The sequence below is a fragment of the Phyllostomus hastatus genome, unplaced genomic scaffold (genome assembly GCF_019186645.2).
Source record: "Phyllostomus hastatus isolate PE091 unplaced genomic scaffold, TTU_PhHast_1.1 phas_scaffold_93, whole genome shotgun sequence".
Lineage (NCBI taxonomy): Eukaryota > Metazoa > Chordata > Mammalia > Chiroptera > Phyllostomidae > Phyllostomus > Phyllostomus hastatus.
The window spans coordinates 35,128,958-35,155,742 of NW_025334042.1; the positions used below are offsets into that span (position 1 = coordinate 35,128,958).

The following is a 26,785-nucleotide window of genomic DNA, read 5'->3' on the forward strand; positions in this document are numbered from 1 at the left end:
AGGTCCTCCCAACTCTGCAAAGACTTTATTTGCAAATAGGGTCACGTTAGTAGAGAAGGTTAGAACCTGAATATGGTTTTTTTTTGGGGGGGGGGGCGGGCGGTACACACTCTTAAACCCACCACAGAAAATAAAGGGGCTTTCAGGATCAATAACAAGTTGATGACCAATTCCTCAAATAGATATACAAGCTGTGGCTAAGTACCAGCTTTGTGGTAAGCAGAGAGTACAGTCCTAAGAATAAATGTAAGTAAACATTGTTTTCAAATTAATCTGGAGAGCACACAAATTTTAACCACTCATCTTTATTGATAAAATAGGCTCCTATGCACTACATACCTCCAGACATAAATTTAAAAAAAGTACGGGATGGAAAACTTTCTATATAACAAAGTAAATGTCTTTAAATGCCAAGATCTTAAAATTATGTCCAAGTAAGAAGACTAAGAATAAATTAACTCAACTTATTTGTTTACAAAAATAATTATTTATCAAGTAATATTTCATAATAGAGCTGCCTCAATGAACTGCCTCAGACTTAATCTCAATTGTGTAGCATATTTTCTTTCATTCTAACTTGGGATAAAAACTATATGAATGAATGTGCCATCAAATTAAGGGGTACTTTCCCAAAAACAAATAGAAAATTTAAAAAATAAAAACTGTCATTTATTTATAAAACATTAAGGCCTCTGAATGAGAACAGAAGTCAATTTAACGTTTGGGTCCACAGCCCTTTTCTATTCAGTCAGCCCCATCAGCCCCACTTACCCCAAACTTAAGATAGAAAAATTCTGAAAAGTAGTTTTAAATTTTACCAATCTATGAAATTATACATAAAAATTGCCACGTAAATATTTAACAAATTTATACTCAAAAGTAAATTTTCTATTGTGCTAATTTTCATAGGTACTTAATATAAATGAGCATAATATATTTGGTCATATCTGACACTCTTATCCTTTTATTTTGTAATCACCACAAAAGAATAAAAATTTAGATTTCAACTGATGTTAAAGCACACTTCTATTTTTGGTGGCTTTAAAGTTTACATATACTGGATATACATTTTATAGAAAAAATAAAACAAATACTTCTAACTCCATTGATTTTTTGGTCCCTCTTTAGCTGAAAGGTTGTAAGAAAAATCTTATCGGTTGTGAGGACCAGGTGGTGCTTAAGAACAGATCCAGAAACATTTAAAAAAATTTTAATGTACCTTTTCTTCTCTTAATAGTTACTTTTTTAAAAGGGCTTTATGAGGCAGAGGATTCCCCAATATACTTTGAAATAACCATACCTAGCTAGCTTTATCAGACATTTCAACTCTGGTAGCCAAATGAGCTCCATAATATCCTTAAAGATCAACCAGAGAAGAGAAAAATCTCATCTTTGTTACTGGTTTAGAACCAAAACTTATTCTTTCAAAGGAGTAGTTTAACCTACTCATTACATCTCTTATAAGATCTTTCTTAGAAAGTAGTATTCCTTGTCTTTCATTCCTGAAAAGCTATTTCATATGCTTAGCAATTATGGACAATTGTTTGCTGAGTATTAACTATGGTAAATTAGTTAAAATTAAATTACCTCTTTTGTTTATGGTGCATATAAAACATTCCCACAGCTTTTCAAACTGAATTTTCTTTGACAAAAATTTAAATTAATGGGAAGTTAGGCAATCAATGCTGAAGTTTCATGGTACATAAGCTATTTGTTAACTTTGACACCAAACAGGGAGGAAAAAATTTAGTATGACTATCTTCCATTCACCAAACTGTGAAAAAATCTGTATGTTAAAATTGGAATAATTTCATGAGTTCCAAAATATTTATTGGGAATATTCCTGTTTATCCAAGTACCATCCAGAAAGCCAACAGCACTACTGAAAGCTCTTGATATGTTCAGCAGTCATTGTGAAAATCTTCAATATGTTCAGCAATTAACAAAATCTTAGTTTCTACTTTTCAATTGTATTTTGGAATAAAGTCTATGACCATGAACTATGCATTTTGTGTTGCTATCTCTTAAAAATGTCATTGCCAGGGCACTGTACACTGTACATATTATAGAAAATAAAAGGGTAGCTTGAGGTCGATTTTTCCGTAATTCATTCACTTTAGCAGGCCAGTCCCGGGGATTGTGTGGAGCCTTGTAAGAAGCTCACAGCCTCTTCAGCTCTTCCTTAGACTCAGGTCACTAGTGGTCACTAATGCTGACAAAGACGTACTTTCTGATACATCATCTTTCCTTAGGTTCAAAAATGATTCTCGAGTTATTTGAAGGATCTCTCTCAAGCCTTTGTTTTCTTGCTATAAGAAGACAAAAACAAAGATGCAGTCACCAAGGTAGCTACAAGAGTACCAACGTATCTTAAGAAAAGCCAAACATATGACAAATAGAAAGCAAGTTCTGTAAGTGACAGGCACTAAATGATATATGCAGTTGTAGTTGACAACTTGAATCCAGAGAACACATTTTTAAAGAGGTAGGATCCTGTGTTCAAGAAGTCTTCCACCCATGCAAAGTCTTCTTTATGCAGCTGTAATTGTAGATGGAACCTCAGCAATTGCCTTATTTTACAATCACAGTATAGATGAAGAAAATAACATCTAGATTTATATTGTCATAAACTCAGAAAGTTTGTAAATAATACCCTGGGACTATAACCTATTAGTACTTTAATTACTTTCCATGATGCAAGAAACGTAACCCGAGCCATCTGGTTTGCTTTCCTTACTGGGATTCAGCAGCAGCAGGGCTGGTTGAGTACATTGTAATGTTTTTAAAGAAGGAAAATAAGTAACCAAATCTAGCACTGGAAAACAACTTTACCTTTTTTTTTTTTTTCTAGTTACTGGAAGAAATTTGCAGACATTTAAAAATTGCCCTGGCTAGTGTGGCTTAGTAGATGGAATGTCAGCCTGCAAACCAAAAGGTCGCAGGTTTGATTCCCAGTCAGGGCACATGTCTGGGTTGAGGCACCAGGTCCCCAGTAGGGGCACATGGGAGGCCACCACACACTGATATTTCTCTCCCTCTCTTTCACTCTCCCTTCTCCTCTCTCTAAAAATCAGTGAAATCTTTAAAAAAGTAACTTCAACAATTTATTCTCTACCACTGTCTTTGGTTTTTCTTTCTAAGTTTCAATGGTATGAGGCAGGGATGTTCAAACTACAGCCTGGCTTGAGGTCTGCTATTGTAAATTAAGTTTTACCATAAATTTTGCATTACAATGGCCTAGTTGAGTCTACAGTAGAGACTGTCTGGTTTCTGAAACCTAAAGACTCACTATCTGGCACTTAAAAAGTTTGCTTAATCCTGTTACAAAGAATGAGAAAACCTTGCATGGCTTAGAGAGAGAAATAATTTTTGGCCCTCTGACCATTTTCTCCACTATGATTTCAAAATGTAGCTTTTAAAGCATAAAAGCCTATTCTACTGATTTGGATTACTCGACAATGATTTATGCTTTACTACACAAAATAAAGGACCATACTGTACAGGATATATTTTCTGGCATAAATCTCTGTATGAGTTTTCACCCATATTTACAATTTAAAACTTACTTCCAACTGAAATATTCGTTCCTGTTCCTTACAACCCTGTTGCTCATCAATTTCAATGGCTTTCCTCATCACTGCTGCCATTTCAGTTATCTGGTCAACATGTGCTTGCAATTCCTGGAACAAAGAGTTGGGAGTTACAGATTAGTGAAATGCTGTATTATTTTTATTTTGGGATCCTCTTCTTTTCATCAAATCTGCATTGCCGCTTAATATGGCTATAATACTCATATGTTGCCATTTAATATGACTTACTTTATCAAGCAGATATTACAAAAAGCTGACCGACCACAATTGTGCTTTTGAAATTAGACTGCTGTCGGGACTAGAATTAAGGATAAGCAGAACAATTTAACTCATCTACTGGTTAACAAGAGTACTCATATTTCACATTCTCACTACAAATGATCAGCAACTTTTTCTTTTTTTTTTGCAACTACCTATACTATTGATCAAAGTAATGGGAAAGATAAAAGTTTATGGCATTCATTCTCTTTCCCCCAAAGATTTCATGATTTATAAATATTTTCTGTATTACCCATGCCTAAAAATTTATCTCAATCCAATATAGAACCTTCTAAATTATTAATCCTCTTTGACAGCAGAAACTGTACCTTATTTATATTTGCTTATTAGTGTTCAGTACATAATGCATAATAAATATCGATAAAATGATATTTATCGATAAAAAGCAGAGTTCTGCTTTTAAGTATTAAAATAATAAATAGCCTCTTTGCAAACTGTTCAAAATATAATTTCAGTATAAAATAGACATCCACAATTTTTTTGGTGCAACAGTAACAAATTTCTTCAATTGCACTCACTGTTTTTGCACACCTACAGTGTGTCAGGCACTGTGCTAGGTAACAGGAATATGAATGCTGTGGAGCCACGTTCCCTGATTTCAAGGAGCTTACAGTCAAGTGAAAGATACAGACAAAACATTTAAAATCAACGTAAGCTTGAGAGTAATAATTTTTTAAACGAAATGCTTCTATAGACTTATTCACTGTCAATTGAGGGTTATTTTACTATATTAATAAGTACAGAAGTTAAAAACAAAAGTTAACAGTTCCCCAAGTAAACATGAAGTCTCTTAAATAGTTGTGCATTTTCTATTTGTAGAAAGGGTTTGAACAGGACCCCCTAAAACCTAGAAAACTAGTAAGCCATGGAAGAAAGGAGATGGAGAACAAATAGGAGTATCTTTTGCAAATACACATTTAATACCTTCTTAAGCAACAAAAATGCAGGTCCTTATAGTATTTTAATGGGGAAACCTGTACAATGCTAGTACACAGAAAAGGCAAAATAAAGGACTAATCGACACTGTCCAATATGGCACTATTTAAATTTACATTAATTAAAATCAAATACAGTCTAAAGAAATGAGTGGTTCAGCCCCTTAGTTGCACTGGTGACAATGCAAGCACTCGACACTGCAGGTGGTGGTTGTCTGCACACTGGGCGGCACAGATAAGAGCACCTCTGCTGCCCCAGAGAGCACTGCTCCAAGGCCCCGGATCGGATGATGGCAGCGAGAGTGGTATCAAGACTAACATCTGCCATACTCTGCAAAATTATTAAAATCCCTCCCCGTATAAAGGGAGCATATAATGTTTAAAAGTCAGTTAAAGACAGATAACTACAGACACAAACTGAGAAACAATAATGAGTAAACATTTGGAATACAAACAGCTTTCTCAGTTTATGAGTTTTTGTATCCTATGGGACTGACCTAGGTAAAAAACTACGCAGGAAGTAAATAATTCTTTGCCTTTAAAATGGAAGAAAACAAGATACCAACACTTTTTTCAGAACTGAGTCTATTCTAATAAAATCATTGAGGGAAAAAATAAAACAAAACAATTTTTTGAACAGAACAGCACTTTTACAGGCCCAGTTCATGGATGGTCCACTTATTACAATAAACTCTTTGGAGAAATATCATAGATCTTTTAATGGGCACAAAAGGTCAAGACCTGTGCTTTCAAGACTCTTAAAGGCAAGGAGTGTCAGCAAAATAATCCTCGAACTGTCTTGACATGCCTTTTTCACTTGTCACCTTTGTTTAGGTTTATTTCAACTTAGGTCAATAAAGGCCAGCCACAAGTAAGTTTGGGGAAAAAAAAGTTAAGACACAATGGAGAGTATACAGCTACACTTAATAACACTTAAACAAAGACATTTCAATTTTTGGTAAACTCAAACGAAAGGACCGAAAACTATCAAAATCTGAATTAAAACAGTTCATTTAATAATTTGATTGAACAGCCCTGGCCAGGAAGCTCAGCTGGTTAGAGTGTCGGCCCAATACACCAAGGTTGCAGGTTTGATGCCCGGTCAGGGCACGTACAAGAAGCGACCAATGAATCCATGAATAAGTGGAATGGCAAATCGATGTTTTTTTTCCTCTCTCCCCCTTCCTCTCTCTCTCTAAAATCATTAATTAAAAATTAAAAAAATAATTTGATTGAACAAAATTTTTATGAAATCAGATTGAAATTACTACAGAGACCATGTCTTTGATGTCCAGAAAGAGAGTAACTGTTTCAAGTTTACTAAATTTGCAGCAGTAACTGGTAAGAGGACCCAGGGGAAAAGCCGGCCGGAACAGCCTCTAGAGCCTGCCCCTACCTAACAGGGCATGTGCGACACAACACGTGCAGGATTAATGACGGCCTTAAGTTTTCTGTATTTTTGCGTGGCTATCGAAAGCACAGCATTTTAAAGCAATTTCATTTGTTTGTTGATTTACTCTGGCATAAAAGAACTTTTTAAATGAACCCCCCTTCCATCCACACCCCCAAATGTGACTGTTTTATTTAGTGTACATTCTGATTTGCTTCCAAGTGTCTCCTCTCCAGTCCAGGCTGAGGTGCTTCAAGGATGTGTCGAGATGCATCAAGGAGGAATCCCTCGGAGTTGTTACGATGTACCATGTCAATCTGTAGTACAGAGTCATTATAATGTTAATACGGACATTATCCGTAATTTAAAAACTGAATGAGTGTTAGTTCATGCGTGTTAGCCAACTGTTTGAAATGTTTGCTTTTTTAAGATTTCCAAAAAGGCATCTGTTCAAAAATAATGGAAAAAAATGAGTATTTGGATGAAAATGAGTTCTCAGTTTGACTTTTAATTGTGTGCTCAAAAACTTTTGGGTAAGGGTAAAAGTCTGTATTACAGTAGTCTCAAAAGGGTCTCTTATTCCACACATGCTGTTATTTGTAACTCTGTTACCTGTAAATGTGTTATAAAACTGTTTAGTGTTTAGGCAGGTCAGTGCACTAGTACCCAAACACGCTGTAGCATCTCTTATTTCTGCACCTTCGTCACACCAGTTTCTCTGCTCACCTACTTCTACTTGTTCACACCCAGCCCCCACTAATTAATACCTGACTGGATTTAGATGGATTTCTTCCTTCTCTTACACTTTCCCAAATTCTCCTTAAGAGAACAAATCTTGCTTCCTCTAATATTCCAGTAATAATCCCTTTTACTATTTTCCGATTCATCACATCCTATCTTGTATCAGTTATATTTTTATCTGTATCTCCCATTATACTGTAAGCTCCTATGATAGAATGATGGAAGTTATTCATTCATTCATCTTATTACTAACAATATCTATGCCAGTGCAAGTGTTAACAGATGTCTGTTTAATTGAGTCAAAGTGTTTCCTTTTTGGGAAAAATCAAAATCACAAACATTAATATGTATTAGTTGGAATTAATAACAAGTAATTGAATAGCCATTTTATGGAAGGCAAGGATCAGCACTTATGATGAATTTAATTTATATAATGAGAAAAGATGGTTTACAGCTATCTTCAAAATGTTTCATTCACACTGCTAAGTTAATAAAACATTTCTGATGAATGGTAAAATCTAATGTGTTTTAGAAAACATTTACTTTCGTCACAGCTACTACCAGATGGAACCAGCAAGCTACAGTATCTTATTTTATGCACTTTTTGGTCACAGTATTCTCTTTAGATCTTAAAAAAATTACTTCTCAGGGTATTAAACATAAGGACTTACAGAATTTCTTGAGATCACATATTTTCTTAATAATTTAAAGTCAATTCATCTTCATACCTTTAAAAACCTCTTAAGTTACACATTTAAATATATTTTAATAATCTCTAACAATAAATACATTTTATATTCAAAAGACTGCTACATAAACATTCAATGTTTTCCTTTTAGTTAGGAGATGAATATAGCATAATTAGTTAACATTAAACCCATATTTATTTATTTAATTTACTACTTTACTATTTGACACAAGAGGTATCTGTTACTAACTTCCTCAATATATAAAGTTGTCATACAAAGGCCTACCTACTAGGCATTTAATTTTAATAGAATTAATAATTAAATAATTTAAAAATACTTATAAGCACTATGGTGGAATAAAGAATCCAAAATGTGTTTCAATAATTGAGAAAGATAAAAATATGCCTTAAAACAACATTTCTTAAATAATATTTGTTATAACAATTAATAGCTCTTCATTTTCCACTACAGGTAATGGCCTAGTAGCCTAGCAATCTAAACATTTGCTCATGATACTTGCTCATTATAAGTTCACAATCCAGTCTAATATTTTTACTTCATACAGCAATTAAAATCCAGTTTAAAATGAAAGGTAAATGGTAAGACTGTTCTCCTTGTCTTCACAGCAGCCGTCAGCAAACACAGGCTCACACGCAAAGGGAACAGGCACAGGGACAACAAGGAGTAAGATGAACAGAAGGAGAAACACTAATTTTTAGCCAGCTCAGCTATTTCTGAAAACGATGTTCCTGATATGTGATTTGTGGGGAGGGGAGAAAATTTTAATATGGTGCTTCTTTTCTTCTCCCTGACACTGTGTTTTTTCCATTAGAGTCAAGATTATAATTTGAATCAATTAGCCTTATTCAGAAAATAGTAGTAAGAAAAAGAAATCTGCCTTTATCTGTGTTCAAATTTTCTAAGTTTTCCACATTTCAATTTTTGTGCAACAGATGTCAATACACAAATCTACTAAAAAAATATTTCTTAAAAGCAGATAACCTTATAAAAGTAAATCTGAATTGAATACTTACCTTTATCTGCCAAAAAAGTTTACTTTTAATATATATTAAAACTACTAGAAGCAAAGGAATTAGAAGAGTAAATCTAACAAAAATGATATATAACAAGAAACAAAAAATTAAGGAGAAACAGAAAATGTCAAAAAGATGAAGTATTCAATATCATGTTAAATATTTATCACGTGATTTAAAAAAATTCTGAACGCAAGTTAACCAATTGTCATTCTTTCCCATTTCAAATTGTATTCATAGAATGGATTACCTTGGAGTGTTGCTCTTTTAACTTCACTGTGAGACCCGGCTCATCTTTTTTGCTAGCCATTAGCAATCTAAACATTTGCTCACGATACTTGCTCATTATAAGTTCCAAGGCAGACTGATGTTCTTCAAGGGATGTACGTAATTCTATCAAGAGGAACAGTATATTTTATTCAAACTTTTCTTTTTCATATTATACTTATAAAAGCAACTTATAAAAGAGGGTATTTTAAAAAGAAAACATGATGGCTAGGAATCTAGCTGTATAGCTGTATAGAAATAAAGATACCAAAGGGAGTCCTTTATTCGTTTTTTAAATGACCATTTAAAACTCATTTTTTGAGACACATTTCAACAAACACTTACTGAACAACAATTAGGTATCAGATGATGCTCTGTATTAGGAATACCAAAAGGCCTTGGAGCTCAGGGTATAGTGAGGAAAACAAATATATAAATAATTATACTACGTGATAAGTGCAGAGAGGAGCTCTACTCAAATCTATATTAGAAGTATGTGAGGAGAAACTGGGGAAAGCTTCAGAAAAGCTTGAGATGAACTTGCATTCTATGAGCCAAAAAATAAAGGAAAGGACATTCTAGGCAGGCAGGCATGAAAGCGAATGGTATGTTCAGAAACTAGTTGGGGATGGCAAAAGCAAAGGGGAAGAGAGGTATGGGAAGAAGACAGAAAAGGCCTGGGTTGACTTTGAAGGCCACTGGAAAAGGAATGTCACTTACAGGTTCTGTGACTTTAAGCAAAATGATGCACGAGTATAACAAAATCAATTTTACGAAAGTGTAACTGATATACACAACAGTTGAGTTCCTATGGCATCTCATCAATGTTATAACAAAACAACATTGAACAAACTGATGTTATTTGAGGATCTGCTGTATAAATGAGGGTTCTTAAGCAAAATAATAATATGATCAGATTTTTTAAAAAAGATTTTTAATTTATTTTTTAGAGAGAGAGGAAGGAAGGGAGAGAAATATCGATCGGCCACCTCTTGCATGCCTCTTTCAAGTCCCCAACCCAGGTATGTGTCCTGACCAGGAATCTAACTGGCAACCTTTTGGTCCACAGAGCGATGCCCAACCCACTGAACCACACCAGTCAGGGTTGATCAGATGTAGTTTTGAAAAATCAGTCTGATGCCTGTGTTGAAGATGGACTGCAGGGGAAAAGAGAATGGAATCAGGAGATCAGTTAGGACAGTTCAGGAAGAGACTGCAAACACCCAAGCCGGGGAACAAAGCAGTGGGATCACAGAGAACGAAAATGAGTTATTTCATAGGTGACAACAATGGCACAAACTGGATATTTACAGTGAGGATCTAAGATGACTCCAAGCAAGGTAGACATTCAAATGTAGAACAGGATAACAGGCAATAAATGTGATTTAGAAATACTGGGTTGGCCAAAAAGTTCATTTGGTTTTTCCTGTAAGATGGCTCTAAGTAGCACATTAGTTGTCTTTAACTCCATTTGAAACAATTTTGTTAGATTGTATGGTGACAGCTGTCCTATCAGTGTACGTTAAAAAAAACTTATCAAAATTGGCGAATTTTTTGTAGCCATTTTATATTGAAGATAGAAGAAAATATGCGACATTTTTGGCATATTATGCTTTTTGGGGGGCATATTATGCTTTTACTATTACAACAAAGGTAAAATTGCAACTGAAATGCAAAAAAAAAGATTTGTGTAGTGGATGGAGAGGGTACTGTGACTGATCAAACACATCAGAAGTGCTTTGCAAAGTTTCGTGCTGTAGATTTCTCACTGGATGATGCTCCATGGTCAGGCAGACCAGTCGATGTTGATAGCGATCAAATCAAGACATTAGTTGAGAAAATCAACATTATACCATGTGGGAGAAAGCCAACAAACTCAAAATATCCAAATCAACAAAGTTATTGATGAAAATGAGAAATTTGTCTTTTATTTTACAGAAGTAAATGAACTTTTTTGCCAACCCAGCATGAACTATAGAAGAGATGAGATTAATATCAAAAAGTAAATTTAGTCAATTACTTCCCCATTTTTGACAACATTGATTTTAAGTTGATAGTACAATTGCAGATTAAAGTTCTCTTTTAATTTGCTATACATAATAATAACATATCTTGCCTTTGTTCTCTTGTTGCAATTCCCTGATTTGTCTGTTTTCTTGCTGGATTCCCATAACTAATGTGGACCGTGGCCGATGTCTTGCAACTTCATTAAGTTCTTGAATTTCTTCCTGATACTAATGAAAATATTAAGTAAGAACATGTGGGAAGAAAATATTTGGAAATATAAATCTGAGGCATATATCTGATAAGGGCCTACTATCCATAACAGAGAAAAAACTCTCACAACTGAATGATAGGAAACCACCCCATTAAAACCTGGACAAATAAGTTCAGGGATATAATGTACAGCACACTGAGTTAACAGTATTATATTATGTACTTGAAAGTTGCTAAGAGAGTAGATGGTAAATGTTCTCACCACACACTTGCAAAAGGTAATTAATTATGTGAGGTGAGGGAAATATTAACTAACCTTATATGGAATCACTTCATAATATCCAATTAGCAAATCATCACATTGTTTGCCTTAAACTCACACAATGTTTTATGTCAATTATATGTCAACAGAGATGGAGAAAAACCTGGCAAAGGATTTAAAGAGACATTGCTCTAAAGAAAATATACAAATGGCCATAGCACATGAAAACATGCTTCACATCATTAATCATTAGGGAAATGCAATTCAATACAAGATACTACTTCACAACTTCTAGAATGATTTTAATCAAAGAGACAAGTAATAACAGATGTTGGAGAGAATGTGGAGAAACTGTAACCCTCACATGTTGTTGATGGGAATGTAAAATGTAACTGCTCTGGAAAACAGTCTGGCAGATCCTCAAAAAGTTAAACCAGAGCTATTGTATGACTCATCCATTCCACTCTGAGTTATATACCCAAGATAACTGAGAACACGTCCACACAGAAACTCGTAAATAAGTATTTGCAGCAGCACTGTTTATAATAGTGAAAATACAGAAACAGTCCAAATGTCCATCAGCTGATGACAGGTAGACACAATGTGACAGACCCTCACAATGGAATATCATTTGATAATAAAAAGGGATGAGATGTTGATTTCTGCTATAATATGGATGAACCTTGAAAACACAATGGGTCACAAAAAGCCCCATATTGCATGAAATGTTCAAAATATGCAAATCCATCAAGATAGAAAGATTAGTGATTGCCAGGGGCTGAGGAAAGTAAGATAGAGGCTTTGGGGTGAGAATATTCTGGAATTACGTGATTATGGTTGTACACCTTGTGAATATTCTAAAATAATATTAATATTCCAATAAACTGCATCTTTCAAATAGTAAATTTTATGATATGTAAATTATATCTCAACTTGTGCAAAAGAAATGCAATATTCTTTCTTTTTTTTGTTGTTTTATCCTCACCCAAGGAGCTGCTTATCAATTTTAGAAAGGGGAAAGGAGGGAGAAAGAGAGGGAGAAAAACATTGATGGGAGGGAGAAACATTGATCAGGTGCCTTTTCTGTATGCCCCAACAGCAGGCCGAACCCACAACCCAGGCTTGTGCCCTGACAGGGAATCAAACCTGTGATGTTTTAGTTTGAAGGATGACACCTGACCAACTGAACAATACTGGCCATGGCTGTTTCTTTCTTTTTTTTTTTTTTAATATGTGGGAATCTAACTTTAAAACTGTATGCCTTCATTTTAAGGCATTTGATGAGTCACTTAGTAACAGTCATTATAACATTCATGGTTCTAAATTTGGTTGTCAAACTCCTTTTTTTTTTTTACAACTTAATACCAGATACATGAGGTCTGTCTAGAAATAATCCAGCCACTGGTAATATAATGAGAATGGTTGTGTGACATTGATATAACTTGACAGCCCAGGAAAGTTTACTGTGCTATGATGACTTCACTGTACCAGTTAGTGAGGGCAGTAGACACCATTGAATGAGCATGTGTACTATGTGGCCATTGCAATTCAAAATGATTAAGGGAGTAGGGCAATGAATCTGCATCAAATTTTGCACTAAGTTTGGACATTCCTCCATGGAAATTATTCAGATGATTCAGAAGGCCACAGCTATGGGAAATTGGTGATTGGCAACTTCATCACGACAACATGGCCACTCATGCATCACGTCTCATGTCATTTTTTGGTGAAACATCATATCACCCTAGTGACTCAGCTGCCGTACAGCCCAGATTTGGCACCCTGAAACTTCTGGCTTTTCCCAAAACTAGATTCACCTTTGAAAGGGAAGAGATTTCAGACCATTGATAATATTCAGGAAAATACAACAGGGCAGCTGATAGTGATTGGGAGAACTGTGTGAGGTCCCAAGGTGCCTACTTTGAAGGAGACGGAGGCATCATTATCCTGTGTACAGTGTTTCTTTTCTTTTTATTTTTAAAAGAAATTTTATTGTTCAAATACAGTTTTCTGTTTCTTGTATCTTTTTTATTTGTTTGTTTGTTTATTGTATCTTGTATCTTCTTCAGTAAATGTCTGTTTTTCATATTACATGGCCGGATAGGATCTGGATAGACCTCATCTCTTCACTGGTATGCATGCGACAGCTGCAGAGTTAGGGAGGTATGTAATCTGTTTACGGCAACAGAGTTGCAAAACAAACTAAGTAAACTTGTTCCATTATTTTCAGTAGCTTTGACAGAAGTATTATCCCAGGTTGCTTCCTTTGACAAAATGAATGGTTTCATAAGAATGAGCTATGAATATACATTCCCCTTGACTGATTTCCATGGTAGTATCAGAGACTTTACAATTCTCTTAGAGTTGAAAATTTTCTATCAGAAGAGGGCTTAAATTTTAGCTAAATGCCATAACCCACTGGAAAGTCCTTATGTACAACACCAAGGATAACAAGGAATGAAGCCCTTTTCATATTTTTTAACTGGCAGCATTAAATGTAAAATAAGGCAGCAAGTATAAATGCAGTAACTGCATGAGCTGTAAACTAGTTATTGCCCTGCATTATTTAAAAAAATTTATTGTTAAATAACTTTACCTAAGTACTTTTACAAAGAAAAATATAAACATTTTTATATTATAAAAATATGAGAGGAAAATATGTATCTATATTAGTAAATGACATTATGTTGTCTTTCCCAAATGTATCTAGACTGAATAAATTCATGTATTTTCTAAATGCAAATGTGTGTGTCAGAAAGAAAGTGATCAGGTCTACAGGTTTTACAATATCTATAATATATGTGTGACACGACAAAATTACATTCTATCCTAGAGTAAAGCTGACACATATAAGTCAAACTACTTTTAAATTTTATAGGGTACGTTAAACAAATAAATACTAATTACATAGAAGTTAGTGATTCAAGAAATACATAAATGTCAATGACTGCTTTTTTAAAAACTAGAATCAACAAGAAAGAAAAAACCCAAACCTGCTTCATCGCTTCTACTCGCTTGTTGAGAGCCGTGGTCTGCTCAATCAGAGATTCCGCGGCATCATCGTGATCTCTCAGTCTTTCAACAAGAGCTTTAGCGTCAGCAAGTGCCTTTTCAATTGTGCAACTCATTTCTCAAGGAATACCTATAATTAAAATTAAAATTAAGACTCAAAGCTAGCATGCCATCTTATTTTAGTTTCATATTAACACACACTTCTGGAGCTACATTTGTTACAGGATTGTTCATTCTCTGGGGAGGAAAATCATTTAAGAACACTGGTGGTGTTGCTTCTGTTAGGATGGCAGAAGCTTGAAAGTGAATTTATATTTGAAAATATTAGACAATATACAAGCAATTTGCAGACATAATCAGAATATATGTAAAATACCCTGAATTTATAATAGGGGAAAAGTACACATACAATGAATACACTTTATATTATGCAGAAATTGTGCTCTTCATAAGGGCACTGCCTGTCTTCTCATTTGTGAAAAATGTCACTTTGTTAGTCTGTATTCTGTAGTCAACCTGACTATAAGATCCTTCCTAGCTTCTGCTTAGTCAGGTGACCCAAGACAGTGTTCATAAACACACACTACTGACCAGCTGAAACCGTGTCTATGTGTCATGATAAATCAAGGTGTCAACCTTCTTCTGGTGGAACTTGTTTCTTATATAAAGTTGCATTAATTCTACCCCCGCCACCCACCCACCCACCGGGAAATCACCAGCTTTTTCTCTATATCTATGGGTCTGTTTCTGTTATTTATTCATTTGTTTAGGGGATTTTTTTTTTTAGATTCCACATACAAGTGAAATCATATGATATTTGTTTTCCTCTGTCTGACTCATTTAGAATAATACCCTATAGGTCCATCCATGTTACCTCAAATGGCAAGATTTCACTTTTTATTGTTGAGTAATATTCCATTATATATAAAGGAGTGATACATGTACATCACTTCTTTATATATTTATCTATTGATAGACATCTAGATTGCTTCCATATCTTATTACTAGTAATGCTGCAATGAGCATATAAATTCATATATCTTTCCCAGTTAGTGTTTTGGGGTTTTTTTGTTTGTTTATTTTGATAAATACTCAGATAGAATTGCTGGATTGTATGGCAGCTCTATTTTAATTTTCTAAGGAATCTCCAGACTGTTTTTCCCAGTGGCTGCACTAATTTACAACCCCAGCACAGTGTATAATGGCTCCTTTTTCTCCACATCCTCACCAGCACTTATTGTCTGTCATTTATTGATAGCCATTCTGACAGATGTGATATTTCATTGTGGTTTTTAATTTGCATTTCCCTGATGATTAGTAATGCTAAGTATCTTTTCATGTTTATTGGCCATCTGTATGTCCTCTTCAGAGAAATATCTATTCAGGTCCTTTGCCAATATTTTAGTTGGATTGCTTGTTTTTGTGTGTTAAGTTGTATAAGTTCCTTATGTATTCTGGATACTAACCCCTTATTGGATGTATCATCTGCAAACATCTTCTCCACTCAGTAAGTTGTCTTTTGTTTTGATTGTTTCCTTTGCTGTGCAAAAACTCTAGTTTGCTGTAGCCCCGTGTGTTTAATTTTCTTTTTGCTCTTGCCCAAGGAGACATAGTCAAAAAGATATTGCCAAGAGCAGTATCGAAGAGTTTACTGTCCATGTTATCTTCTAGGAGTTTTATGGTTTCAGGCCTTACTTTAAGTCTTTCATCTAGTTTGAGTTTATTTTTGTGTATGGTGTAAGAAAACGTTCCAATTTTACTTTTTTCATGTGTCTGTCAAGTTTCCCCAACACCACTTACAGAAGAGACCGAGGGATTTGTCTTCTAAAATTGGAGAGGTTTAGATAAGGGTACTTGGAAATAGGATTATCGGAAAAAAAACATTAAAGGAATCAATGTCCCAAACTAAAACACAAAAGGACAACTATCCAAAATTTGTCCAAGATGCTGCTATAAGGGAGACATTAGCCTCCAACAATGCCCTGTCCTTCTCTAAACTTCAAAGGGGAATTAGCTAAAAAAAAAAAAAAGGAGGGGGACAGTGGGTGGAGCAAACTGGCTTGCAATAAGTAAAAAATAAAGTAAAAACAGAAAATATATTTGTTTTACAATCAAAATAACTGGTCGTAACAGATGCTGTAAGAAAATGATTTAAGAAACTTAATTTGAAAGTCTAGAGAAAATTGTAAAAGACTTGAGATAGATACAGTTTATCTTGGTTTAATAGAACAACTCAAGTACCAAAAATCTCTAACAATCCCAGGTCTTAATCTGTAAATGATATTATTGGGGCCACTATCAGAAGAATACTTATTTATGCTCGGTAACACAACATCTACAAGTTTAATAAAAGGATCTGTTTTCAAATAAAATTCACTAAGGCTGCTATATATGGTCAGATGTTAAGTGATTTAGACATGACCTATGGTGTATAAAATTCAGTAAGCTACAAAAACAAACAAAAAAACTATGCTTCCAGAATCTTCTGGGCAAAAGAATCCATAGGCATAGATTAACTGGAACTGAGCCCTGAATCAAGATGAAGCCTTCCTAGATAATCATACATCTTTCTCGTTTTTGAAGTATGAAGAGGCTATGCTGTGTTCTGGGGATATTAGTTGAACGACATTGCACCTAAGACCCACTGTCTATTAAATCCTAAGCCTTAATTCAGTAGCTAAGGATTAGCCTCCTTCTCTCAGTAATGGACCTCCACTAAATCATCTTAGAACTTATACAAGGTCTTTTAGCCTAATGTTACCACATGCAGCAAATCCCTATTGCTAAAGGAAACCACTCTAAAATTTCTCCTAGCTGAATAATTATGAACTATTGTTCCTTTCTCCTTTCATATTACCACCCACTGGAGTAACACTGTTACTCCAAAAATCCTACCTATTAAAAGAAAACCTTATGATTGTGTTTCCATAGATCGGGAGGTGCCCAAGGCCAAATTTTGAATTTTCTAGTACCAAATCATGACTTTATTGTCTGTTAGTGAATTTTATTTTTTAAATTTATTTACTGACAAGAGAGAGCAAAAATGAGTGAGCAAGCGATAGAAAGAGAGAGAGAGAGAGAGAGATCAATTTGTTGTTCCACTTATCTATGCAATCATTGGTTGTTTCTTGTGCGTGCCCTGACCAGGGATCAAACAAGCAACCTCAGTGTATCTACCCAACTGAGCTACCTGGCCAGGGCATGTTAATGACTTTTATACTAAACACAAAAGGTGACAACAGATACTTCAGTCACTCTGATAAAATTAAATTTCTTATGAGAGGCCAAATTGATCAAATGACTTAACTGTGGCCTTCTTAGAGCAACTTGCTAAAATAAGAGAAAATTTATGCACTAATAGTTGGATCATTTTGGGAACAAATCACTTCTTTGAAATGTTGCGAAGAAAAAACATTCCTCAGATATCCCTTAAAAACAACAAATACATTACTTGATGGCCGGATGCTACCTAAAACAATAAAGGCAGAGACACAGAATAAAAAAGATACTATACAAGATAATTTACTATACTATAGATACCATGAAGCTATTTTAAAATACTCTATAAAAAGATTGCTTTGACTAAAAGTCTTTATGCAAGGGCCTCATATAATACAAGAAAATCATAAAAAATCCATGGAGAAGTTAAAAAATTCCATCAGATACACAAAATCTGGCCTGACAAATTCCATAAAGAAACATGGGGTGACCAAGTTGTAAAATCCATGAGATAAGAGCTGCCACTATCAGAATGGCTACCTGATAGCACCAGATAAAACCTCAAATGGACACAAGAAATTCCATGAAACCTCTCGTATCAGCTGGAAAAAAATTAGCCACAATATTAAATACTGATTGGAGAATGTGATGGATAGCAAAGGTTGTGACCCAGTGTATACCTTATTATTTGTGAATAAATAAATCTGAAAAATTGTGAAGCTGAAGCAAGGGCTAAAACCATTCTTAAAAGATTTTTCTAACATCTTCCACTGGATTTAATAGAGTACCCGCTCTCTATGGTTTAAGAATATGCAATGTTCCTAAATATACTGATAATATACTAGTATGTTTCTCTTATGGATGGCTTGAAAAAGTCCTCTGTTAAAAAGCCATAATAAAATGGGGACAACTATAACTAAACAATAAAAAAATAAAAGTTTAAAAAAAGAAAGAAAAGAAAAGCCATAATACTTACAATGGTTAAAATACTATTATACTTTGTGTCTCCTACCAAGGACATTCTAAATTATTGATCAAGTAATACAAAAATATATTTAACTAGAACAATTATTATTTTTTCTTTGTCTTTTTCATTTTTTTAATCCTCATCTGAAGATATGGTTATGGATTTTAGAAAGAGAGGAAGGGAGAAAGAGAAACACTGATGTGAGAAAGAAACATTGATTGATCTTTGGCGCCAGACTAGGGATCTAACCCACAACCTCGGTGTGTGCCCTGACTAGAAATCAGACCTGCAAACTTTTTGTGTAGGGGATGATGCTCTAACCAACTAAGCCACCAGCCAGAGCTGGAACAATTCTTTTATGAATTTAAAGTATGCAACATTTTGCCTCTTTCTTGGGAATTTGCCTGTTTTTATTATTCCCAGACCTCAGCAAATCCCAAAAGGGATAAATCCAAGAAGGTGCAATTCAGACACATCATAACCAAATTTCTGAAAACTGGAGACAAATAAAAACCTAGAAAGGCCGGTAGAGAGTAGAACTTAAAGAGCTGAAAAAACAACTGTCGACCTGGAATCCTGTATCCAACAAAAATTGCCTTTACATAAGAAGGTGAAATAAGAATCAGTCTCAGATGAAGAAAAAAATCAATTCATTTCTAGATTTGTTTTAAAAGAAATTCTCCAGAGACAGGCGAAATGATATCAGAAGGAAACTTAGAACATTCAAAATCAAGGAAGAATAACGAAAATTGTAAATATCTAGGCAAATATAGTAAACTATTTTCTTCATGAGTACTTTAAAACACCAGATGTTTGAAAAAAGGAACTATAAATTTTGTCTGATAAAATTTCCAATTTATGTAAATATAACTACAACATAAAGGCAGGAGGTTAGGTGGACCTATATAGTAATAAAGTTTCAACATTTCACTTGAAATTATAAAATGTCAGTTATAAGTAGTACGTGAAAGTTATACATACATAGTAATTCCTAGAAAAATGCCTAAAAAACTGTATAGAGATAATACCTTATTTATCAACAAATGAGGAAGAGGACAATATGGTTATTGGTACAGGACATATCATGTTATTCAACTGAATTTCCTACACCCAGGAAAAGTAAAAAATCACAACAGATGAATTAAAATGAATTAAAAATGCCCAGTAACCCAAAGAGAATGAAAAAGGGGAACAAAATATTAAAGGAACAGGCAGAAAACAAATGATACCACAGTGAACCTAAATCTAAATGTATTAATAATTACACTAAATATAAATGCTCTAAACACACTAATTAAAAGATAGATTATCAGAATGAATTTTAAAAACAGGACCCTACTATATACTGTCTATACAAAACTCACTTCAAATATGATGTAGGGAGGTTGAAAGTGAAAAGGTGGAAGAAGATACATAAACACTAATCAAAAGAAAGCCCAAGTGCCAATGAGCACACAAAAAGATGCTCAATGTGATCAGCTATCAAGGAAATGCAAACCAAAACAGCAGTGAGATGCTTCACACCTACTGGGATGGCTATAGTAAAAATGACAGATAGTAAGGGTTGGGTAGGATACAGAGAATTTGGAACTTCATAAACTGCTGGATGGAAAATGGAGGCATTTTGGAAAACAGTCAGGTAGCTCCTCAGAGGGTTCAACATACAATCCAGCAATTGTACTCCTAGATATACACCAAAAATGTCAATGTGCCCACGTCTGAAACTGTGCATAAATGTTCACAGCCAAAAAGTAGAACCCCAATATCTACCAACTCATTAATGAATGAATAAAATGTGATAAAATCTGTAAAGCTGAAATTTTTTTTGGCAGAGGAATGATGTACTGGTACACACTATAACATGGATAACTGAAAAAATTATGCTAAGTGAAAGCAGCCAGTTGCAAAAAAAACACACATTTTATGATTATGTTTATATGAAGTCTAGAAGAAGCAAATCCATAGAGGCAAAAAACAGATTAGTGGTGTCTAACCCGGAGGAGGGGGGGCGGGGGGAGGGAGAGGGGTGACTGGGAGAAGTAGGGAGAATAGGGAGTAAGCGTTAAAGGGCACAGTATTTCTTTATGGAGGAATAAAAATACTCTTAAAATTGTAGTGATGGGTCACACAACCCTGTAAACATATATAACCCACCAACTGTATACTTTAAATGGGATTTTACATACATACCATTTAAATGGTATGTGAATTATAGCTCAATAAAAGTGTATGATGTGTAAATTATATCCCAATAAAGGTATTAAAAAAGGATAGCTGAAGCAGCTATATTAATATTTAGATGAAGTAACTTTAGAGAAAAGATACATGGATGGCAAATAATTATAAGAAAATGTTTATCACCATTCTCTATTAAAGAAATGCAATGAAAACTACAATGAGAGCCACTACAGTTCTATTAAAGTGATTAAAAGTACTGACATACCAAGCGCTGGCAAGGATGTAGAGCAATTGGAGCTGTTATACAATACTGGTGAGAATGCAAAGTAATATGGCTATTTTGGAAAATGGTTTGGCTGTTTCTTACAAAGTTAAACATATAGCTACCATGTAACCCAGCAATGCCACTTCTGGGCATTTACTGCAGAGAAATGAGTGGATAAACAAAATGGATTACTACTCAGTAATAACACAGAATGGAGTACTGATACAGGCAACAATTTACGTGAATCTCAAAGGTATTAGGCTGAATGAAAGAAAATAGTCTCAAAAAGTTACATCCTGTTTCCAGTTACCTGGCACTGCCAAAATGACAAAACTATAGTGAGGATAAAAAGATCAGCAGCTGCCAGGAGTGAGGGGTGGGAAGAGGGTGTGGCACCAGGGATGTTCTGGGGTGGAGAGTTCTGCATCTCCACTGCAGCGGTGGTTACATAACCCTGCGTACATGTTAAACTGAATAGAGCTGTTATCCAAAAAAGGACTATTTTTTATGTTGATTTTTTAATTTAAAAAACGCTTTGTCCCCAAGATTTTGTCCTTGTCTTTAATCCATCTGTTGTTTATCAGCATGTACGGTATAAGGCAAGCATCTATTACATTTCCTTTCTTTTTATGGGGGCAACTAGTTGCTCCAGTCCCATTTATTGGAGAGTATATTCTTCCCCCACTGAATTTTTTAAAAAGTGAAATATATTTGACATATAGCAGTATGTAAGTTTAAGGTGTACAACATGTTGATTTGATACATTTATATATCATAATATGACTGCCACTGTAGCAATAATTTGCACCTCTATCACGTCACATAATTACCAGTTTTGTGTGTGTGTATGGGTAGAACACCCCTACTAAATATTAATGCCACACCTGTTATATTTTTTTTTTTTAAATAAATGGTATGGGTATGTTTCTGAGCTCTCTATTCTGTTCCTGGATCTATTTCTCTATCGAGTTCTGTATCAATACCATGCTGCCCCAACTATTACAGTTGTAAAATAAACTCATTATCTGATATGGCAAGCCATCTTTTTCTTCTTCAAAATTGTCTTACCAATTCTTAGCTTCTTTCCAATCTAATTCAATCCACATTGACCCCTAGAGCACTCCTGAATAAAATCAAACTGCTAGATCATTATTTTAATTAATTCAAACAGTTGGTAACTTTCCAAACCTGACTGAGAACTACTACCTAATAATGTCTTTTGGTCAACAGGACAAATGTTCCCATTTCATCTATGAGGATATAGACTCAGGGATTCCAAATATAAGATGAGAATGATAGCACAGGCAACAAGGAAGGAGCTAGGCTAGTACTGTAACAGGGTGCAGCCAAGAGGGGAGGCCCCAAACAGGGATTTGGAATGGGGTCCAGGAAATATTAGGATGTCCTAACCCCGCCCCCCCCACAGGTGTGGGTTGGGGGAAGTAACACCTGGAGCAGGGCCATCAGAGCTGTTTTGCATAGCAACAGCTTTGCAGCTAACCTCTGGTGTGGTCATTTAACATATCTATAACCTTTAACTGGTTACATAGATATGTTAAATAGCTGTGGCCATGCTCTGAGCCAGGGGAATGGAAGTAACTTCCCCACCAAGACATAACTGGGGGGGAGGTCCCCCGAGTTACAGCGCCTGTGTGGGAGTTTGGATAAGACTGGCTCCATGACATGGGGCCACACCTGCCTAGATTCACAATGGCAGCCCAGTAAAGCTGGAAGGATATGAGAGTCCTGGCAAGTGTAGCCAATTGTGGGAGGAGTCGGAAATGGAGCTACAGAGGAAGATTGGCGTGGGAATTTAAACCCAGACAAGGCAGCCCTGGGAGAGAGAACCACGCGGGTTTGCCAGAGTGGGGACTCCCGAAGCTTTAGAAGGGGGAACAACCACCCAACTTTAGCAGAGATCCTGGAGACACAGCTGATGGTGCCGGGAACTGAGGGAGGCCTACCAGCCGAGATGGATTACTGGGAAGAACTGGGGGCGTGCCTGAGCCACGGACTTCTATTTCTTTTCCTGAAATACGGTACCCCAGACTGGGCAAAGGGGAAGGAAGGACTGTGTGTGTTTGTGGTGTTTTAAGGGACTTTGGGATTTTGATGAAGACATTAGGGCACTACTTTAAGTCTGTACAGCATTAAATAAACATTTCCTTTCCTTTTAACAAATCTCTGGCATTGAGAGATGTCTTTCCTATAAGGCAGTGGACATAACGAACCTGGGGGGTTCCTTTCGGTAAGAGTACATTGCCCTTGGGCCCCCCCCCCCTTGGCCCCTGTTGTTCTGTAACAGTACTATACCAGAAGTAGAATTGCTGATCCCCAGTCTAGTGCTCTACTCAGAAGCCAAGGTGGATGCCCAGGACCCTGTTTGCTTTTACCTGTGTATTGTAAAAACCATCTCAGTCTCCTTGGCTGGAAAAATAAAGCAAATTCCCTGACCTTACTTCACCAAGTTGACTTCCAAAATATTTTAAAACATTTCAAGCCAGCAATAGAAAATAAATAGGAGTGTAAATGAAGAAAGGATGAAAAATAACAAAATTTCAAATATTTTTTCCTTATAACTAAGAAAAACCTAGCATCCATTTTAATTAGGCATTATAGTTAATTATAAGACCAACAACAAAAGTTTATGGATAGGTTTTTTGAAATTACAATGAACATTCCCATTAAACAACATTCCCTAGATTGCATAAAAAGACTACTATAAAAATAAACTATGTTTAAATTTTGTTTTGTAATTATAAAAACAATGCTATTCAGAGAAGTGAATTTTAAACATCAGGTAATTCAAAGCATAATTTTATCAGCATTTCAGAAAAACAGTGACACAGTTTCTAAGAATCTGTCTGTTCATTTCCTGTATGTGAAACCACAGAAAAGTTTAAAATATTTTATAATGTGCATTTACTTTGCCACCCTTCTTGAAAAACATTGTTTTTTCCCTCTTTTTTGGTTGGTAAGTGGGAGGAAGACTATTTCCAAATTCTCTAACAAGTTTTAAAAATAGACTCCAGTAAAAAAAAAAAGTATTCTCAATTTATCTGCCTATTTTTATACTGTTTATTGTAATTAACACTTACATTATCTTTAACAGGTAGGCCTAAATTACAGGTGAAATTTTTCTAGAGCAGGTTTCCACCTGCATTAGCCATTCTGCCACCCAAAAACATTCACAGTCAGGCTCTTGGCAGAGAGTTTAGAACATTCTGCTGCTAATAAAAGAGAAACCACCACCCACCCATGACAGCAACTGACAGCTGTTTAGTTTTAGATTTTGGTTAACAAAATTTTAAAGGAACTCAAGTCACTCTTCTTTCTTTTAATCCACAAACTGAGTATGCCATGTAGCTGGACCTACAGAAATATCGTGACTACTGATAGGACATTCACTGAAATGTCTTCAAATATCAACAATCTAGTTTAGCTAAAAACTTTTATTAGTTTGTTCAGGTAGGAACCTAGTGGCAGTTAAAAGATAATATTAACAGACACATACAGAAACAGGCATAGTATGGCTTTCTTTTAAATTTATAATTTAAAAAGATCAAGAAAGAATGCATGTAAGTTACTTGTAAAAATGATCACCTTATACAGACACATCAGTGTATTTGAAAGCACAGAAAATTTTCAGTCCTTGAAAATGATGCAATGAACATGTCCAAAGCTTTATGAAGCAGATGAATTTTTAAAATTGGAAGAAACAGAATTTTTTTCTGGGAGAATTTTTAAAAATCACGTATGTTACCTTAGAATTGTGGCTAAATATAAATTGCATTTATGTGCGTGTGTGTGTATGTGTGAGAATATATATATATATATTCATACAGATATGATAATTCAAAAAGGAAATAACCTAATCTAGATCAGTTATTTCTAACCAATGGGCCAAGGAGTCATTGAAGAGGTGCATGGATGTACATACACCAAGCATGGTATTTCTCTCACACATATAGCCCACTATTTTTCAAATACAGACACAGATTCATATAATAAAAAAACCCAAAATCAATTAAAAGCAGGGCAGTTTTTAGCCATTATACATAATGTCAATCAACAAATACTAAAAGTACAACCACTTCTGTGTTAGGGGTCCACAGTTCCTTATATTCAAAACAGGTCAGCGGCCATTTAGCTAATATTCAAGGTTCCTTCTGGCTCTAAAAATTCTGATTTTAAGGGCATTTAGGTCTCCTATGGTGAATCTTTACTATTACATTATAAATATTTACACATATATACACATATATATATTGCCCGTATGTGCCAAGCATTAGACTAGCACTTGCTACAAAGATGACTTAGACATGATTTCAGACACAAGCTCAAACTGGCACAAGAGACAGATATATGAGCAAATAATACAATCTTATAAATACTGTTAGTATTTAGAAACATGCAGAACTGCCTCAAGTGCTTTGGGAGCACAGCAGTATTATCAATGTCACCTAGGGGATCTGAGGGGACAATGATCTATGAATTGGGTTTTGATAGGTTGTAAAAACAAAAATAAAAAAAGCATTCTAGACAGATGGTGCAGCATGGAACAAAGGCACAGGGCTTTGAATGTGCATGGCATTTTGGGGGAAACAGCCAGTTGTCTGGTATGGCTGGATAGTAAGACAGTATTTGGAGAAGCAAGATGAGACTAAAAAGGTAAAATGGATTGGGAAAGACAGTAAAAGGTCCTAACGATACTGCTTACCCATTGGGCAACAATTCTGTCAGCAATATGGTTATTGGTAAAGTTTAAGGAGTGATATAAACAGATTTGAATTTCAGGTGATAACTCACTGGAAAGGGTGATGGTGGGGAGGCTGAGCTGAGGGAGGGACAGTGCAACAATTCTGGTGAGAGAAGAAATAATACAGTGCAGTGCGGGTGGAATTGCGGAATCAAGGACGAAAGTTTCTAGTTTGGACAGCAGGATGGATACTGGTACAATGATAAAAAAATGGGATGCAGAAAGGAGGAAGACAACCAGAAAAAAAAGTAGTATTCCTTGGGGGGCAGTTACAAGAAAAAGGGAATAGCTGCCCATGTCCTATGCTGCAAAGAGGTAACTGAAAACCGAAAGGGTCCGTTCTTCCTCCCCACAAGGGTGAGCTCCCAGGTGGGTTAGGCAGGAAGAAAACCGATCAGGAAGGTGTGTCCAGAGGGCCAGGGTCAAAGCTTTTCATTAAACTTGCCGCACTTCAGTCCCGGAAAGAGGAGCTCAGAGAGGATGCCGTGGAGGAAGTACCGCTCCCAGGAGGCGGTAACCGGCGGGTGGACAGGACTAGGGCCGGGCGGCCAGTAGTTCAAGAGGGGCAAAGCACCACAGCCGCCTAGGGAAAGGAAGCTTGCGGCTCCCTACGCCTGCTCCTGTCCCTGGATTTATTCCACTTACTCTGGTCTCAGTCCCTCGCAGCCGTCAGCTGTGGCGATAACGACTCAAAGCCTCTGCCAAAGGGGACCTATGCACCCGAGGTAAGCGAGTCCTCTTGTTTGTTCAGCTTTTTCAGCAAGCAGACGCAGAAGCCCGCACAGGTAGTCGAGGAGCAGCTGAAGGGTCAGCAGGGATCGGCCCCATCACTGGCTGGGGAGCCGCGTCCTACTAGAGCTCCCACAACGACTCAGCCTCGCGAGATTTTCTTCTTTGCGTCACCATGGGGGCAGAGCGAAGAGATTTATTTGCAACTTCTCACTGACATGCGCGAGAGATGGGGGCAGGTCCCTTATAAAT

The 26,785-nt window shown here is 35.7% G+C and overlaps 1 protein-coding gene across 2 annotated transcripts; it reads right to left on the bottom strand.

Moving 5' to 3' along the window:
- Nucleotides 1–285: 285 nt before the first annotated feature.
- On the bottom strand, nucleotides 286–26,689 carry FGFR1OP2 (FGFR1 oncogene partner 2). 2 transcript variants are annotated; one of them, XM_045829813.1, is made up of 7 exons: nucleotides 26,450–26,689; nucleotides 14,398–14,546; nucleotides 11,042–11,159; nucleotides 8,909–9,051; nucleotides 6,398–6,511; nucleotides 3,567–3,680; nucleotides 286–2,309 (listed from the first exon to the last, which is right to left on the bottom strand). In XM_045829813.1, the coding sequence occupies exons 2-7, from the start codon at nucleotides 14,530–14,532 to the stop codon at nucleotides 2,172–2,174; spliced, it is 762 nt and encodes a 253-aa protein (XP_045685769.1). In that variant the 5' UTR covers nucleotides 14,533–14,546; nucleotides 26,450–26,689; the 3' UTR covers nucleotides 286–2,171. The 2 variants fall into 2 exon arrangements, with proteins under 2 accessions (XP_045685769.1, XP_045685770.1); XM_045829814.1 differs by lacking the exon at nucleotides 6,398–6,511.
- Nucleotides 26,690–26,785: the final 96 nt, after the last annotated feature.

Coding starts and splice junctions, on each gene's coding strand:
- FGFR1OP2 (XM_045829813.1), bottom strand. CDS start 14,532: ATGAGTTGCACAATTGAAAAGGCACTTGCTGACGCTAAAGCTCTTGTT. Junction 6,512..8,908: donor TAAAAGAGCAACACTCCAAG/GTAATCCATTCT, acceptor TCTGTACTACAG/ATTGACATGGTACATCGTAA. Junction 2,310..3,566: donor AACGAATATTTCAGTTGGAA/GTAAGTTTTAAA, acceptor GTCTTCTTATAG/CAAGAAAACAAAGGCTTGAG.